At 42.4% G+C, this 14969-nt stretch overlaps 1 protein-coding gene across 1 annotated transcript in view; it reads left to right on the top strand.

Moving 5' to 3' along the window:
• FBN2 (fibrillin 2) overlaps positions 1-14969 on the top strand; it is a 314667-nt gene that overhangs the window by 168078 nt on the left and 131620 nt on the right. The window contains exons 24-26 of the mRNA XM_074995040.1: positions 3071-3298; positions 10602-10727; positions 11848-11976. Coding sequence (XP_074851141.1) covers positions 3071-3298; positions 10602-10727; positions 11848-11976 — 483 coding nt within the window. The remainder of the gene's footprint in view (positions 1-3070; positions 3299-10601; positions 10728-11847; positions 11977-14969) is intronic.

Here is a 14969-nt window from a genome sequence, read left to right as displayed (position 1 = left end):
TATCAAATGTTTGTTTATTGTATAGGCTTCCACTTCCCTACATTATTTTGTGCACAAAAATCAGTATGTGTGAGTAATTGGCATATTTATGGAGTTTTGTACAGTAGGTTTGGCTTAGAGTTTTTTTTTTCCATGCTTGGTAATGTTATTTCCAGCCTCTGTAGGGATATTTACAAGGAACAGTGTCATATTTACATTTGATAGATGGAAGTGAGAACGGATATGAAGGACTTTGATTTTAAAGTAATATACAATACAACTTTATCTTAAGTCTACCGCTTCTTTTTGCAAGGGTTTAACTAATAAATGTCAATTTAAATTACATGGCATAAGCCTTCTATTAGACTGCCCAGGCAGTTTGGGCCACATGATACATTCCTGAAGTAACAGACAGGTAGCCATGTTAGTCTGTACTCCAACAAAAGAAAGCAGTAGAAATGTAGCACTTTAAAGACTAACAAAATGATTTATTTGGTGATGAGCTTTCATGGGAGAAACCTGCTTCATCAGATCAATTCAGTTGTTGTAAACTGCTTAATGTACTACAGTGGTTTTAATGAAAGCAAGTTTGTATTAGCAATGTGGTTGCTCAGTTTCGTGAGTAGAAAATAATTATACATCTTGAACGGGGATGGAAACCATGAGGATTATGTTTCCAGTTTTTATACTTGTTCTGTAAATTGTTTAAATCAAGATGCATATGCAGTACATTTACACATACACAGTTTATTTTGAAGGATTTGCATGGAAAATATACTTATAACTCATCTGTGTCATTTTTAGCTCTTCCATCTTCCCTCCTCCATCCTTTATTTTTCATGTTGATCATTAATATACCCCAACAATGTTTATTAAAACCTAATTCCTGGCCTCATCTGTCATATGACAAATTAATACAACATATGGGCTGTGACCACACTAGCCCCCTCCTTTCGGAATGGGCATGGTAATGAGGGATTTTGTCAGATGCTAATGAGGTGCTGTCATGAATATGCAGTGCCTCATTAGCATAATAGCAGCTGTACGCCAGTTATAAAGTGCCGCTTTTGAAACACACACTGCCTGTATAGTGGGGGGATTTTCAAATGGACCCCCTGATTTTGAAAGCCCCTTCTTCCCACTTGTTTTTGGGAACAAGGGGCTTTCAGAATCAGGGGGTCCCTTCGAATCATGCACGGCTGCCATTATGCTAATGAGACACTGCATATTCATAGCAGCACTTCATTAGCATCTGACAAAATCCCTCATTAGCATGCCTCTTTCGAAAGGAGGGGGCTAGTGTGGCCACAGCCATTCTATTTGGGGCCTGTAGGTTCGTTAGCTTTCCATGTCAACAATGGACTTTGTATCAAAGTGGTCTGAGTTGGACATTGCACGTGTCTCCACGTTTTTCCTTGCACATTGTAATTGTTCCCCTTTTCTGTAGAATATACTGTTTCACAAGCTCTGATCTAACTCTCATTGATGTAAGAAAGAACCTTTCCACTAACTAAAGTCAGTGACTGACTGGGCATAGGAGCAGGCTCTTAATACTTGTTCTGCAGTTGCTGAATTATATGCTGGTAGAGTCCTGCAATGTTAACGGAGCAATGTTAACATAGTAACAGATTTGTCCATCAGGTTTCAATCTGGTTGTTTATAAAAATGTATCTGGGAGGAATCAGAATGGGAAGGGGAAATCAATAAAATTAAATGCGGTATTATGAGCTCAGTAGATTCAACCACACCTTCTTTGAGCTGCTGAAAGAAAGAAGACATAGGTTAGTGACAAATTTTGAAGTGTGCTGTTACCTATTTTCTTGAAAATTCCATAACTCAGTGCGGAGATTTGATAAACTCCTGCCATACCCTTTGGCTTGTACATCTAGACAGATGTATCTAGGAAATGGGTATTTACAATATATCTGGAATCATTACATATATGTGGATATCTTGGCAATAACAAATCTTTTAGTAAACTGTTGAACAATATCCTACAGGCTTACAGTAGTGTGTTGTCAACATTTCTGTTGTGAAGTTATTTGTCAGGTATTCATGACTTGGACTTAAAAATTCCCCTTCAGGTTAGAATTAACATTTAGGGGATTAGTCATAAAATTAATTTTTATATAAATTTAATCTGGTAAATTAAACAACCTTTTTTGAAAAAACATTTGAATCATTTCTTAGCATGATGGAAAAATGCATAAGAACTTTATGAAAAAAGTCATGTATTCTGATGTGCTCTACTGGGAGATTTTTTGAGATGGTGGTGGGTATGACACTGTGCACTTATTTTTAATGGGTGAAACACATCAGCATGGAAACATGTATGCATGTCTTTGTGCCTCAAACAAACACACACACACAATTACATATGTAAATTACAGATGTAATACTTCTCTAGACTGTACAGTATGTAACTGTGGATTTTGCAGGCCCAGTTGGTATGTGTACTTTTTTGGTAGTCCCATTCATTTGGATGCACATTAAAAAAATTTGTCCTTAAATATGAGGGTAAATGAACTTCCTTTGAAGTATTCTTGGATTTTTTGTTTTGTTTTTGCTTTGCTTTGCTTTGTTTTTAGGGGTTTTTTGGGGGGAGGGGCAACAAAAACCAGCAGAGCTGGCACCAAATTTTGCTTAATATCTTCTGAATTCATCTTATTAACCGAATATCACATGTTTTAAAGAATTCCTCTGATGTTAACTATATATACCATAGCATAGCTATAAATTGTAGTATCTTTGAACAGTGAATAAATATATATATGTTTCCTATCAAACACATGCAGACAGTTGAGAGAGAGGACATTCATGTCCTGGCAACATTATATCTTGATGTTGTAATAATTGAAAGGTTATAACAATTGGATTGGAAACTTTGTGATTGACACCTCTCTCTTTCTGGAGATACAATACAGCTCTAGAAATCCATCGCTACCATAACATTACCAACTGTACTTATGCATCTGTGAAGTTCATATGATAAAATATAAAACACAAATAACTAATGATAAATAGTCATTACATTTAGCAAGTAATTATTTTGTAACATGGTATAATTGCCTTTGTTGTATAAAATGTGCAGATATCCGCATGGAACAATGCTACCTGAAGTGGGATGAAGATGAGTGCGTTCAGTCTGTGCCTGGGAAGTTTCGTATGGACGCCTGCTGTTGCGCTGTTGGTGCTGCTTGGGGCTCAGACTGCGAGGAGTGTCCTAAGTTTGGCACCAAACAATATGAGGCTTTGTGCCCTAGAGGACCTGGCTTTTCCAACAGGGGAGATGTTCTAACTGGCAGGCCATTTTATAAAGGTAAAATCCATACTTTGCTGCACGTAGCTTAATGGAAGAGAAAGTGGGTGTTATTTGTATCTTTAATTCCTTAAAGGAAAAACACCGGCGTTTATTGGAGTAGAGATGTTATCTGTTGTGTAGCATTCAAATTTAAGCATAACAAACAATATGAAATATTCATCTCCTTCCCCTTGTTTGGAACGTGTTTTGTGATGGCATTTTGGATGTAGTGTAGTTGCGGGTAGGATGGGCGTCTGGGAAGCCAGGAATTAGAGGGTTATGATAGTCAAAGCAAGTGATTAGAATGTAGTCATGTGAGTGGAGAGAGACATATGTTTAGCAGATGATGTTGTAGAGGAAAAACCTGCAAGGCTGAGCAACAGTATGCATAGTGGATCTAAGGTTGCATCTACACTACGAGATAAATGTGATTTTAATTAAAATTGATTATTTAACCACAACATTATGATTTCGAATTGTCTACAAAACTTGAAATTCAACCCACCTTTTTTCTATGTCAAGTCTCTGCATCCCCATTGCTCTATGCAAGTTCAGCGGTGTGAACACTGCATTCTGGGTACCTATCCCACAGTGTGTTAGCCCCAGTTGCTTGTGGGTGTTCCATGTTTGAATGTCAAAATTCCAAGCGCTGTCCCAGAATTCGGAGAACCAGTAACTGCAGGAAAATGAACTGGAGATTGCACCATTTCCTACTGTGGCATTCGAGAACAAGCATAGATCTCCAAAAGCTTCAGCTCATAGGACATATTGTTTTGGCAACCACACTGGCTGCTGCACAACTTTTCCTTCAGTTACAAAGCTCAGTGATGGTTCAGTATCATAATGGTGCCGATGATGATAAAGACAACGATGATTTGGAAGAGCAAATCTCCCAACTGTGGTCCAAGAAGTCATAACTACTGGCTGCCCTAGATGCACTCGTTACAGTGGTTGACAGTATTGGACTCATGAGACCAGCACACACGAGTGGGACCACATTGTTTTTGAGTCCTCGGACAACCAGCAGTGGGTGCAGAACTTTCCTAGCGCAAGTCCACTTTTATGGAAATTTCTGATATGCTGACCCCACCCTGAAGCATACCAACACAAGAATGAGGCCAGTTAAAGGTTCAGAAGTGAGTGGCAGTTGCACTGTGGAAGTTTGCAATGCCCGACAGTTACCAGCCAGTGGCAAATCAGTTTGGGGTAGGCAGATCTACAGTGGGGTCTGTGGTGATAGAAGTGGACCATGTAATCTGTTGATGTCTCCTCAGGAAGACTGTGACCCTGGGTGATGCACAGGACATAGTGGATGGCTTTGCCTCCAGGGGCTTTCCTAACTGCAGTGGGGCAATAGATGGCATGCACATCTGCATCATAGCCCTGGACCACCTTGCCTCTGAATAAATAAACACAAAGGGATACTACTCCATGGTGTTGCAGGTTGGTAGATCACAAAGGTCATTTCACAGACATTAATGTTGGTTGGTCAGGGAGGGTTTATGACATGCGCACCTTCCGAAATTCTGGACTGTGCAGAAAACTCCTGGATGGAATATTTTTTTCCGATTGGAAAACCACGATTGGCAATGGGGAGAGGCCTACTGTTATATTGGGCAGCCCTGTTTACTCTTTGCCCATTTGCCTTGTGAAGCCCTACACAGGAGCCCTGGAACCCAGAAAGAAAAACTTCTTCAATTACAGACTCAGGAGGTGACGAATAGTGGTGGAATGTGCCTTTGGCTGTTTAAAAGTGTGATTCAGATGCTTATTGACACATTTGAACATTTCTAAAACTAATGTCCCCACCATTATTACAGTGTGCGCTATTTTGTGCAACACTATGTGAATCCAGGTGGGAGACTTTCCTGTCCATCTGGAATTCCAAAGCAGAGGCCATAGGTAGGGCTTACTCGCAGATGCCTACACAACCATCCACTAGTAGCCATGCTGAGGCAGCAGCAATAAGGGATGCTTTAAAAAGTAGCTTCATGAGTGATCTATAATGAACATGCTACCCATGTCTTATTCTGCCATAATGCCAATAAATCATACCATGTCTTAATGAATGAATGCTTTTACATGGTGGGAGGGGGTTAAGCTGCAATAAGTAGAATGCATGTGGCAGGCAGCTGTGCCTCCCCTAGCCACCCAGTTCCCTCAGTTGCACGTCTGCTGCAGACCAGGAAGTATCAGTGGACAGCTGTGCCTTCAGCCCTCCCCCAACTTCCCCACCCACTCGTGCATGCCACAAAATCACACTGAGCTCAAAGGAAATATTTTTGGGGGAGGAGAGGTTTAAGTAGCTGGGAAAATAAGCCTTCTCACAAGTACTTGAATAGCCTTTTGCAGTGGCCCTTGGAGCTGGAGGAGCAAGATGCCCTTGCCCTCCCTCCCCACATGTGGGGACCTCAGGGGACTCTAGGCAGTAGGTATTGCCTCCTGGGCTGTGTCTACACTAGCCCCAAACTTCGAAATGGCCACGCAAATGGCCATTTCGAAGTTTACTAATGAAGCGCTGAAATGCATATTCAGCGCTTCATTAGCATGTGGGTGGCCGCGGCACTTCGAAATTGACATGCCTCGCTGCTGCGCGGCTCGTCCCGACGGGGCTCCTTTTCGAAAGGACCCCGCCTACTTTGAAGTCCCCTTATTCCCATCAGCTCATGGGAATAAGGGGACTTCGAAGTAGGAGGGGTCCTTTCGAAAAGGAGCCCCGTCGGGACGAGCCGCGCAGCAGCGAGGCATGTCAATTTCGAAGTGCCGCGGCCACCCACATGCTAATGAAGCGCTGAATATGCATTTCAGCGCTTCATTAGTAAACTTCGAAATGGCCATTTGCGTGGCCATTTCAAAGTTTGGGGCTAGTGTAGACGTAGCCCTGCAGTGCTGTGTTTGGAGACCCTCTGCAGCTACATCAGGGAGTGCAGGACCTCAGTTTGGTCTGTAACTGCCATTATGAGCTTTGCTTTGGCCTCACTCAGATTTGCCGCTTGCTGCTGCTGAAAGTCGAGCATTCTCTGGTTAAACTCAGCTTAACTCAGTGCCACTGAGCAGCACTCTTTTGTCATTGTGGTGTGCTGTTCCTCAGTCTTTTCCATGTGCAGCAGGATAACATCCTATTTGCACTTTTCTTCTTCTGTTCTTCTCTGGTATGCTGAGCATTGTCTCTGGAAAGTGAAGGCCAAAATTAAGATACATTTCACATCATGTGCTTTGAAATGAAACAAATGGGTCTCAGTGTCTACCATCCAGGAAAGTTAACTTTTTCAAGGCCACTGAAGGGTTATTAAGGATGGGATAGTAAGCATTCATTTCACAATACATCATTTGCCATCGCTTATCCAGCACATTTCTTTGTGGACATGGTTAAGCTATAAGCAATTGTGTGCTTTTTGGGGAAGGGGAAGGCTGCAAAGCAGGGGTAGCCACAGGTGTCCTGGGGGTGTCCTGTGGCAGGGAACTTTTTTTTCGGCCATTCATGGAGCAGTCCTCTCCAGTGATCACCCTGCCTGGAGGGGATAGCAGGGAAGGGTTTGATCACAGCCTCATGGACAGCTGTGTAGGGCAGGGTTGATGTACAATGAAAGTAAAGTAAAGTAAAATAAATAATCCAAAGAAAGCAGATGTAAAGGGACATGGGAGGGGAGATGCCCAGCTGTGCATGGCAGCTGCATGGTGCCGGGGAGTCCTGAAAAATCAAAAGAAATGGTGGTTGGAAAGGGACATGTGGCAGGGAGAAGCTCCGCTGAGCCTGCAAACCGTGTTGGGGGTGTGGAACAGAGTGCCTGCCAGCTGCTGAAGGCAAATGTGAAGGGACAGGAAGCATGTTAAAAAAAAATAAAAAACAGATTCGAATTCCTGTGCTTCTGCTGGTTGCCAAAGAAGACATCATCCTCCTAAAATTAACCGATATGTACAAAGAACAGCTACTCCTGCTGCGTGACCAAAAACCTGGAGAATTTGCCAAAATTCTGTGTGGCACCATGACACTAGGTCGCTATCTGGTTGCCTGGTGTTGCAAGGTGTACTATCACGGAAGCTGCAAAAGACAGACCTGCCCAACAACCTCATAAAAAATACAGGAGTGTATTTTTTCCAAAAAGGAGAAGCGCTCCATCCCAAGAAACATTAACACACTGTTCTGAGAGACACAGAGCCATAGCTAGCAAACCTGTACCTATACACAACCCTGTAGCTATACCCAACCCGAAGCCGCTTCTAGCATGCAGAATAAATACACACCAGAACACCTTGGTCCAGGGGGCTTGGGGCCCAGTGTGGAGGGGCCTGGCATGGAGGGACCCACCTTGGAGGGGAACACGATGAAGGGGGCTGGTTCCAGGTCTTTGGTGAAGAGCTCCGGGCTGTCTGGCAGAACTTCATTAGGCTCCTGCTTGTTGTACCCTTCCTCCTTTCTGTTGCCTTCTTCCTCCAGGCCACCCAGCTGCTCTGAGCTCATCGCAAACTCCATACCAGGGCCTCCAGAAGTGTCTTAATTCAGACTGGTCTCTGTGGTGGGGTCACTCCCCATAAGCATGTGCAGCTGTTCATAATAGCGGCAGATCTGTGGAACTGCCTCTGACTGCTGAAGGGCTTCCTGGACTTTTTGGTAGGCCTGCTGGAATTCTTTAACCTTCACCTGGTATTGCACAGAGTCCCAGGAGTAACCTCGGGCAGTCATCTCATGCGACATCTGATCATAGATTGCCACGTTTCTCTTGGCCACCTGAAGTCTCTTTGCCACTGATTGGTCTCCTCATATCTCAAGAAGATCCAGTATCTCCTGTTGGGTCTACGCTGGGGCTCTCTTGTGACCCTGAGAAGTACTGGGCACATCATTACCCTGAGTGCTCATGATTGCAGTAGATGGCTAATGGTGCAATTGCTACCTATGCGATGGCTACCCGTGCGGTGCGGTGTGATGGGCAAAGGAATTTTATATTTGCAGGGCTAGGTGCTGCTTAATTCCATTTCAACTCTAATTCAAATTCAATCAAAACTTTGTGAGCTTCCTGTGTACCTGGATGGAGAGCAGTGTACACTGAAGCGACCATACTTGGAGGGTCACTGTATAGCATTTTGGGATACATACAGGATGCTTCTGGAGCTAATACATTCAAATTAAGGACATGGCGCTTCCCCACTACCTTTGATTTGAGATTTTAAATTCGAATTTGACTCTATACCCATCCTGTAATACTGATATTTTGTAATCAGTATTAAGGCTTAATAAATCAAGATAATAGTATTAACACTGAAACCAGCGATGTTTTAATATCGAGCTAACTCCTTGAAATTTTATTTGTATCTTGTAGTGTAGATACAGCCTCAGATGATATTGAAGCTGAATATTATAGGTAGAGAAGATAGTGGACACGGTACCAACAGGGATAGAGAAAAGGAGGAGAAGGTTACTGCCCTTCCCTTCTGCATGCTGCCTTCGCAGCTCTTGTTTCCTCCTCAAACTGAGAGGGCTGGAAACTGTCTGGGGAGGTAGAGGTGAGATATTTTTATTGATGCCTCAGTAAGCCCTGGAGCTGAAGTGGGAGAACTCTGTGGATTGTTAAATTTTTGGAAGGTATGTATGTGTCCAGAAGTGGGGCTGGGAGGGAGGGAGGTAAGAGGTAGAAGAAGACAGAAGCATCAATTTCTCACTCCCACAGAAAACTGAAGGCTTAAAGTAATAAGAATATTCTCACCTTTTCTGTCCTAATTTCATTTCATGTAAATTGAAATAATTCTGAAATATTTTTAAACAAGCACATGTATTGCAAAGCCTTTGTTTTGGAAAAATATATCATTTGGCAGAACTTTAATGTGTCATCATTATACATAACTGTTCATCAGATCTGATATTCAATTGTTACTGACCTTACTCGTATAAAACTGCTATTTAATTCAGTGGAAGTTAGCTTGAGCAAGGATTAAAGACTAATATTTTGTCCAGGATTTAGCTGTACTATTCACCGCGTGTTTTCTCTTGTATTTGCACAAGCACTTTCCTCTATACATATGGGCTACGTCTACACTAGCCAAAAACTTCAAAATGGCCATGCAAATGGCCATTTCGAAGTTTACTAATGAGGCGCTGAAATACATATTCAGTACCTCACTAGCACGCGGGCAGCTGTGGCACTTCGAAATTGACGCGGCTCGTCCAGACAGGGCTCCTTTTCTAAAGGACCCCGCCTACTTCGAAGTCCCTTTTTTCCTATCTGCTCATAGGAATAAGGGGACTTTGAAGTAGGCGGGGTCCTTTCAAAAAGAGCCCCGTCTAGACGAGCCGCGCGGTGGCGAGCTGCGTCAATTTTGAAGTGCTGCGGCCACCCGCATGCTAATGAGGCGCTGAATATGTATTTCAGCGCTTCATTAGTAAACTTTGGAATGGCCATTTTGAAGTTTTTGGTTAGTGTAGACATGGCCATGATGTCTCCTAGTATTGGCAACTTTCTAGGATTGGCTTGGAGTCTCTCAGAATGAGCATCCTTCTCCCAGTGACTATTGAAAGAAACCTGGGATATTTCAGTAGACTATTTTAAGAAAAAAATGACATTGTCATGTAGTTAAAAAAAAAAAAAAAATCTCCTGGAATAGCTTCAGTCAGAGTTGGCAACCCTGAGTCTCCAGGCTACAGTTTTGTTCCATAAAATGGATGCTTCTCACATCAGAATGTATTTAGGGCTTGAGTGGATCTTGTGTGTACAAAGATCCTCTTTTATTAGCCTCTGTTACTATTGCAGTTCCTGCACTATGGAGAATGTGGGAGCTGCTCTCTCCATACATTTCAAGGGATTACTTTGCCCCAAAGAAGAGTGGAAATGTGGGACTATACCCTTTCCACTCTGCTGCACTAGTCTGCAAAGCTGCTGAGAAATCCCTTTGTGCTCCAAGAATCTCTAAAAGAGTTTATATCTAAGGGAGACACAGCCTCTCTCACCAAGTTGCACCTGGGACAGCATGGCTCTAACCTGCCTCTTTCTCAGGCTGTATCTTTCAGCCTATTCCACGCGTATTCCACAAGTGTATCTATTCCACCCATTTTCCTCATTCCCATATTCCTGATTTGTTTTGAATTCACCACCTCCTGTAGTAGCTAAAGTACAGTTTCTAGAAAAGAATGTCTTCCACCAGCAGGAATGAAGAAACAATGTCTTACACACAGTCAGATCTATTTTGTGGGGCAGCTCAGAATAGCAGAGTTTGTTTAGATTACACAATGGGGCTCAGTGCCCCCTATGTAAGAAGGAGTGGGAAATTAGCACTCAGTACAGGTTCTCTGTTACTCATCTACAAGTTCTCTTTTATTTTTTCATCATAGATATCAATGAATGCAAAGCTTTCCCTGGTATGTGCATGAATGGGAAATGCAGGAACACTGTTGGAAGCTTCAAATGTAGATGTAACAGTGGGTTTGCGTTAGATATGGAGGAAAGAAACTGTTCAGGTAAGTCTTACGTTTTGCTCAGTTAGGCAACCTGAAAACTCACTATCCAGACCTTGCTGTTCTTAGGCGTTTTCCCCTATTAAAAATGCAAATATTCAAATGAAAATATTTTGGTGACTGGCTCTAGAGTTAATGGTCTTTTAATGTGGGGCTTTTTTTCAATTACTAATGAAATGGGATTAGTGAGTAAAATCTGCAGGAGGCCAACAGTGCTGTGACACAAGAGGCCAACTGTAGTCAACTGCTGTTCTGCAGATCCCTGCACGTGATATATGCATTACTGTTGTTGGGTTGCATAAAAGGGAGCAAGAGGAAATGAAATGGAAGAAAAAGAGAGGACTGTGTCCATGATGGAAATGTAAAAAAATGAGAAGCATTTAAAGATTTCCTCTTCTGTCTCCTGATGTCCCTCCTCATTCTTGCTTCCCCCAACTCCACGTGTCTCTCCTCTAGAGCTCTTGTGCTGCCCTAGTTCTCTGAACTACCTGTCCAGACACCTCCTTGCTACAGTCTCCTGAGCACTTCCATACCCGAGCACTGCACTGCACTTACGCACTGCGTACTCTGTGTGAGAGGAGTCATTTTAACTTCCTGACTTCTGAAGAGTGAAACAGTATACGACTAATTCTCCAGAGAGTTAACTTTCTGTCTAGGAGCACATGCAGTGAGTTCAAATGCTCTTGGCTATCCTTATATAGGAGAGTAATCCACATATGATTGCAAATATCAGTGTTTCTTTAACCAAGGAGTCCACTTTACACCTTCGTAATAATGACAATTCCAAATGGGTTGGTGATCTTCAGACTTTTCCTATGACTTTGCAATTTGTGATATGGTACCTATTGCATAAATATCATCTCATCAGAAACGTGATCCCAATGAAAACTCACTTGCCACAAGGTTTCAAATCCAACTTAGATTTCTCAAGTCACCTTGTTCCAAACATTTTGTGACTCAGTTTATCATTGAATCGTTTCTTTTAAAATATTAAATGAAATATTTAAATGCCTGTGTGCACACATTAGATTTCACTGGAATGATTCACTTCTCCAATTACATGTAAAGCAGGATTCACTTTAAACTGGTTGGGATTTTTGTCTCTTAATTTAATGTAATATAGACATTGATGAGTGTCGTATCTCCCCGGACATCTGTGGAAGTGGTACATGTGTCAACACTCCAGGCAGCTTTGAATGTGAATGCTTTGAAGGCTATGAAAGTGGATTTATGATGATGAAGAATTGCATGGGTAAGTGTTGTCAGAATATATTGCAGTCCTTACGTTTACTGTTCTGGAACCTGATATTTTAAACTGAGTTCGCTAATGCACACCAAATTAGCATGCATAGTTACTGAAAGTGTATGTGTAAAGCAGGTCCGTGCTATTTGTTAATGGTACAAATACCTGTATTGTGTGTTCAGTTATATGGTAATTGTCTGCATGAATTAGGTTTACAGTTCCCTGCAAGCATTTTTGCATATGCTCATATTGGGAAATCATCAAATTTCTAAGTCTGGAAGTGCCTTCATGTGGCCATCTAGTCCACCACCCCACACCGAGAGAAAACAAACATAACTAAACCACCGCTGACAGCTGTGTGTTTAAACTGTTCTCAAAAACCTCCAGTAATGGGGTTTCACCACCTCCCTTGTAATTCTGCCCTAGTACTTAAATATTTGTGTGCTTGGAAAGTTTTCCAAATATCTAACCTAAATCTTCCTTGCAGCAGAATACAGTAGATCTCTGACTTAGCCTAGGTTGCGTTCCTGGCAAACCATGCGTAAGTCAGATTTCGCGTGAGTCAGATTTTGCCTAAGTCAGGACCGGGTGGAGGGGTGGGGCCCTGCTGCCTTCAGGTCTCCCCAGCCCTGGCTGCACCTGGTTCCCTGCTCCTGTGAACAGGAGAGAGCCCAGAGTCAGATGCAGCAGCACTGGTAAGTTTCACGTCTCCCCCAAGCTGCAGGGACCCAGGAAACTGACCAGCACTGCTGCACCTGGTTTCCCACTGGCCACTGCTTGCAGAAGCCAGGAAACTGACGCGCAGCAGCACTGGTCAGTTTCCTGGCTCCCCCAGTTTGTGGGGACCTAGGAACCAAGCAGCAGGGTGAGTGCTGCAGGCAGTGGGGGTGCAGCAGGGCTCGTTGATTTCAACTCACATTATTCCAAGAATCACACAAGTCAAAATTGTGTAAGTCGGGGGGGGGCGGTCTGCTGTAAGCCCATTATTTCTTGGACATAGGGAACAATTGCTCAACAATATCCTCTTTATAACTGCCTTTAACTTATTTGAATACTGTCAGGTCCTACCTCAGTCATCTTTTCTCAAGACTAAACATGCCCAGTTTTTTAACCTTTCCTCAGGCCAGGTTTTCTAAATATTTTGTTAGTCTTATTGCTCTTCTCTTGACAATGGAACACAGCAGTCCAGCTGAGGCCTCACCAATGCCAATTAGAATAGAACAGTTACTACCCATGTCTGACACATAGCATAACTTTTTAATATGCTTGAGAATTATATTAGTTTTATATGCCACTATATCACATTGCTCAATTTGTGTACACTATAATATCTAGATCATTTTCAGCAGTATTATTACATAGCCTGTTGTTGCCTACTTTGTAATTGTGCATTTAAGTTTTACTTACGAGGTCAAGTACTTTGCCCTTGTCTTCATAGAATTTCTTCTGGTTTATTTCAGACCAATTTTCTAATTTGTCAAGTTTGTTTGATTTCTTATCCTGTCCTCCAATGTAGTTTCCACTCCTCCCAGTTTGGTGTCATTTACAGACTGTATAAGCATACTCTCCCCTCCGTTATCCAGGTCCTTAAAGAAAATGCTGAGTACTACCAATCCAGAACTGTTCCTTGTGATACCTCATTAGATACATCCTCACTGCTTGAGAGCAAACTGTTGATAACTATGCACTGAATGCTGTCTTTTAACCAGGTTTGCACCCACTTTATAGTAATTTCATCAAGGCCACATTTTTGTAGTTTGCTTATGAGAATACCGTGGAGGACTATGGCAAAAGCTGTTTCCCCCTTCTGCCCATTCGCTAAACAAGTAAACCTGTCAAAGAAGAAAACTTAGTTGGTTTGATATGATTTGCTAGTGACAAATTCATGTTGGCTTTTACTTATTACCCTCTAGATATTTACAAATTGATTGATAATTTGTTGCAGTATTTTTATAGGTATCCGAGTTATGTTGACTGGCTTATAATTCCCCTGGTCCTCCTCCTTTCCCTCCTGCCCCCACCCCATCTAAAATAGTTAGTTAGATTATTAGCCTTCATGTATCTCTGGGAGTTCTCAGATATAGTTGGTAACAGTTTTGAAATTTTTTTAAGCACAGTACGATGAATTGCACCAACTCCTGATGGTTTGAATCCATCTAACTTGTCTAAATATAGTCTTTAACCTGTTCCTTCCATACAGCTAACTTACCCAAATACATTATTTGGTTAGTGTTCTGGTAGGTGAGCGTGCAAACAGAAATTTGTCTTTGGCTGCTTTCTGTTCCTTTCAGATCATTTACTTCTGAATAATTGAACATTAAAGTTATTTTTCACAAAATGGGAGTAGAACTCGTTCAAGAGCCATTACAGTGCAGTGTCATTGCTTACTGACTGTAGGAAGTGGCAAAGTGCAGTCATTACTTCAGTGAAGCCTCTTTGTGAGCCTCAGGCTGCATCAACACTATGAGATACATTTGATATTTAATCTAGATATTATGAATTCAAATTAAGTGTCTACAGAGCTTCTTGAAATTTGACCCACCTTTTTTCCACATTGAATCTCCATGTCCCCATTGCCCTGTGCAAGTTCAACAGTGTGAGCACTGCATTGTGGGTACCTATCCCACAGTACCTTAGCCTTGGTTGTTTGTGGGTGTTTCCCAGAATTCCAAGCACTGTCCCAGAATTCACTGCATCACTAACCATGCAAAAAAGGATTTGGAGATCGCACCATTTCCTGTGGCAGCATTCCAGCGCAAACATGGATCCACAAACACTCCAACTCAAAGCAACCACAGGGCTGTTGCACAATTTGTCTTTCAGTTCCAAAGCTCAGTGATGCTTGGATATCCTAATGATGGTGCTGCTGCTGCTGAGGATGGTTTGGAAGAGCAAATCTCCCAACTGCGGTCCAAGAATTCTGAGTTGCTGGCTGCCCTGGCCACATTGCTGACAATGGAGCAGTGGTTTTGGACTCATGAGACCAGCACACACTGGTGGAA

Source organism: Carettochelys insculpta, chromosome 5, assembly GCF_033958435.1.
Source record: "Carettochelys insculpta isolate YL-2023 chromosome 5, ASM3395843v1, whole genome shotgun sequence".
In the NCBI taxonomy this organism is placed as follows: domain Eukaryota; kingdom Metazoa; phylum Chordata; order Testudines; family Carettochelyidae; genus Carettochelys; species Carettochelys insculpta.
The sequence above is the reverse complement of the archived record's forward strand: the minus strand, read 5'-3'. Positions and strand labels throughout refer to the sequence as shown.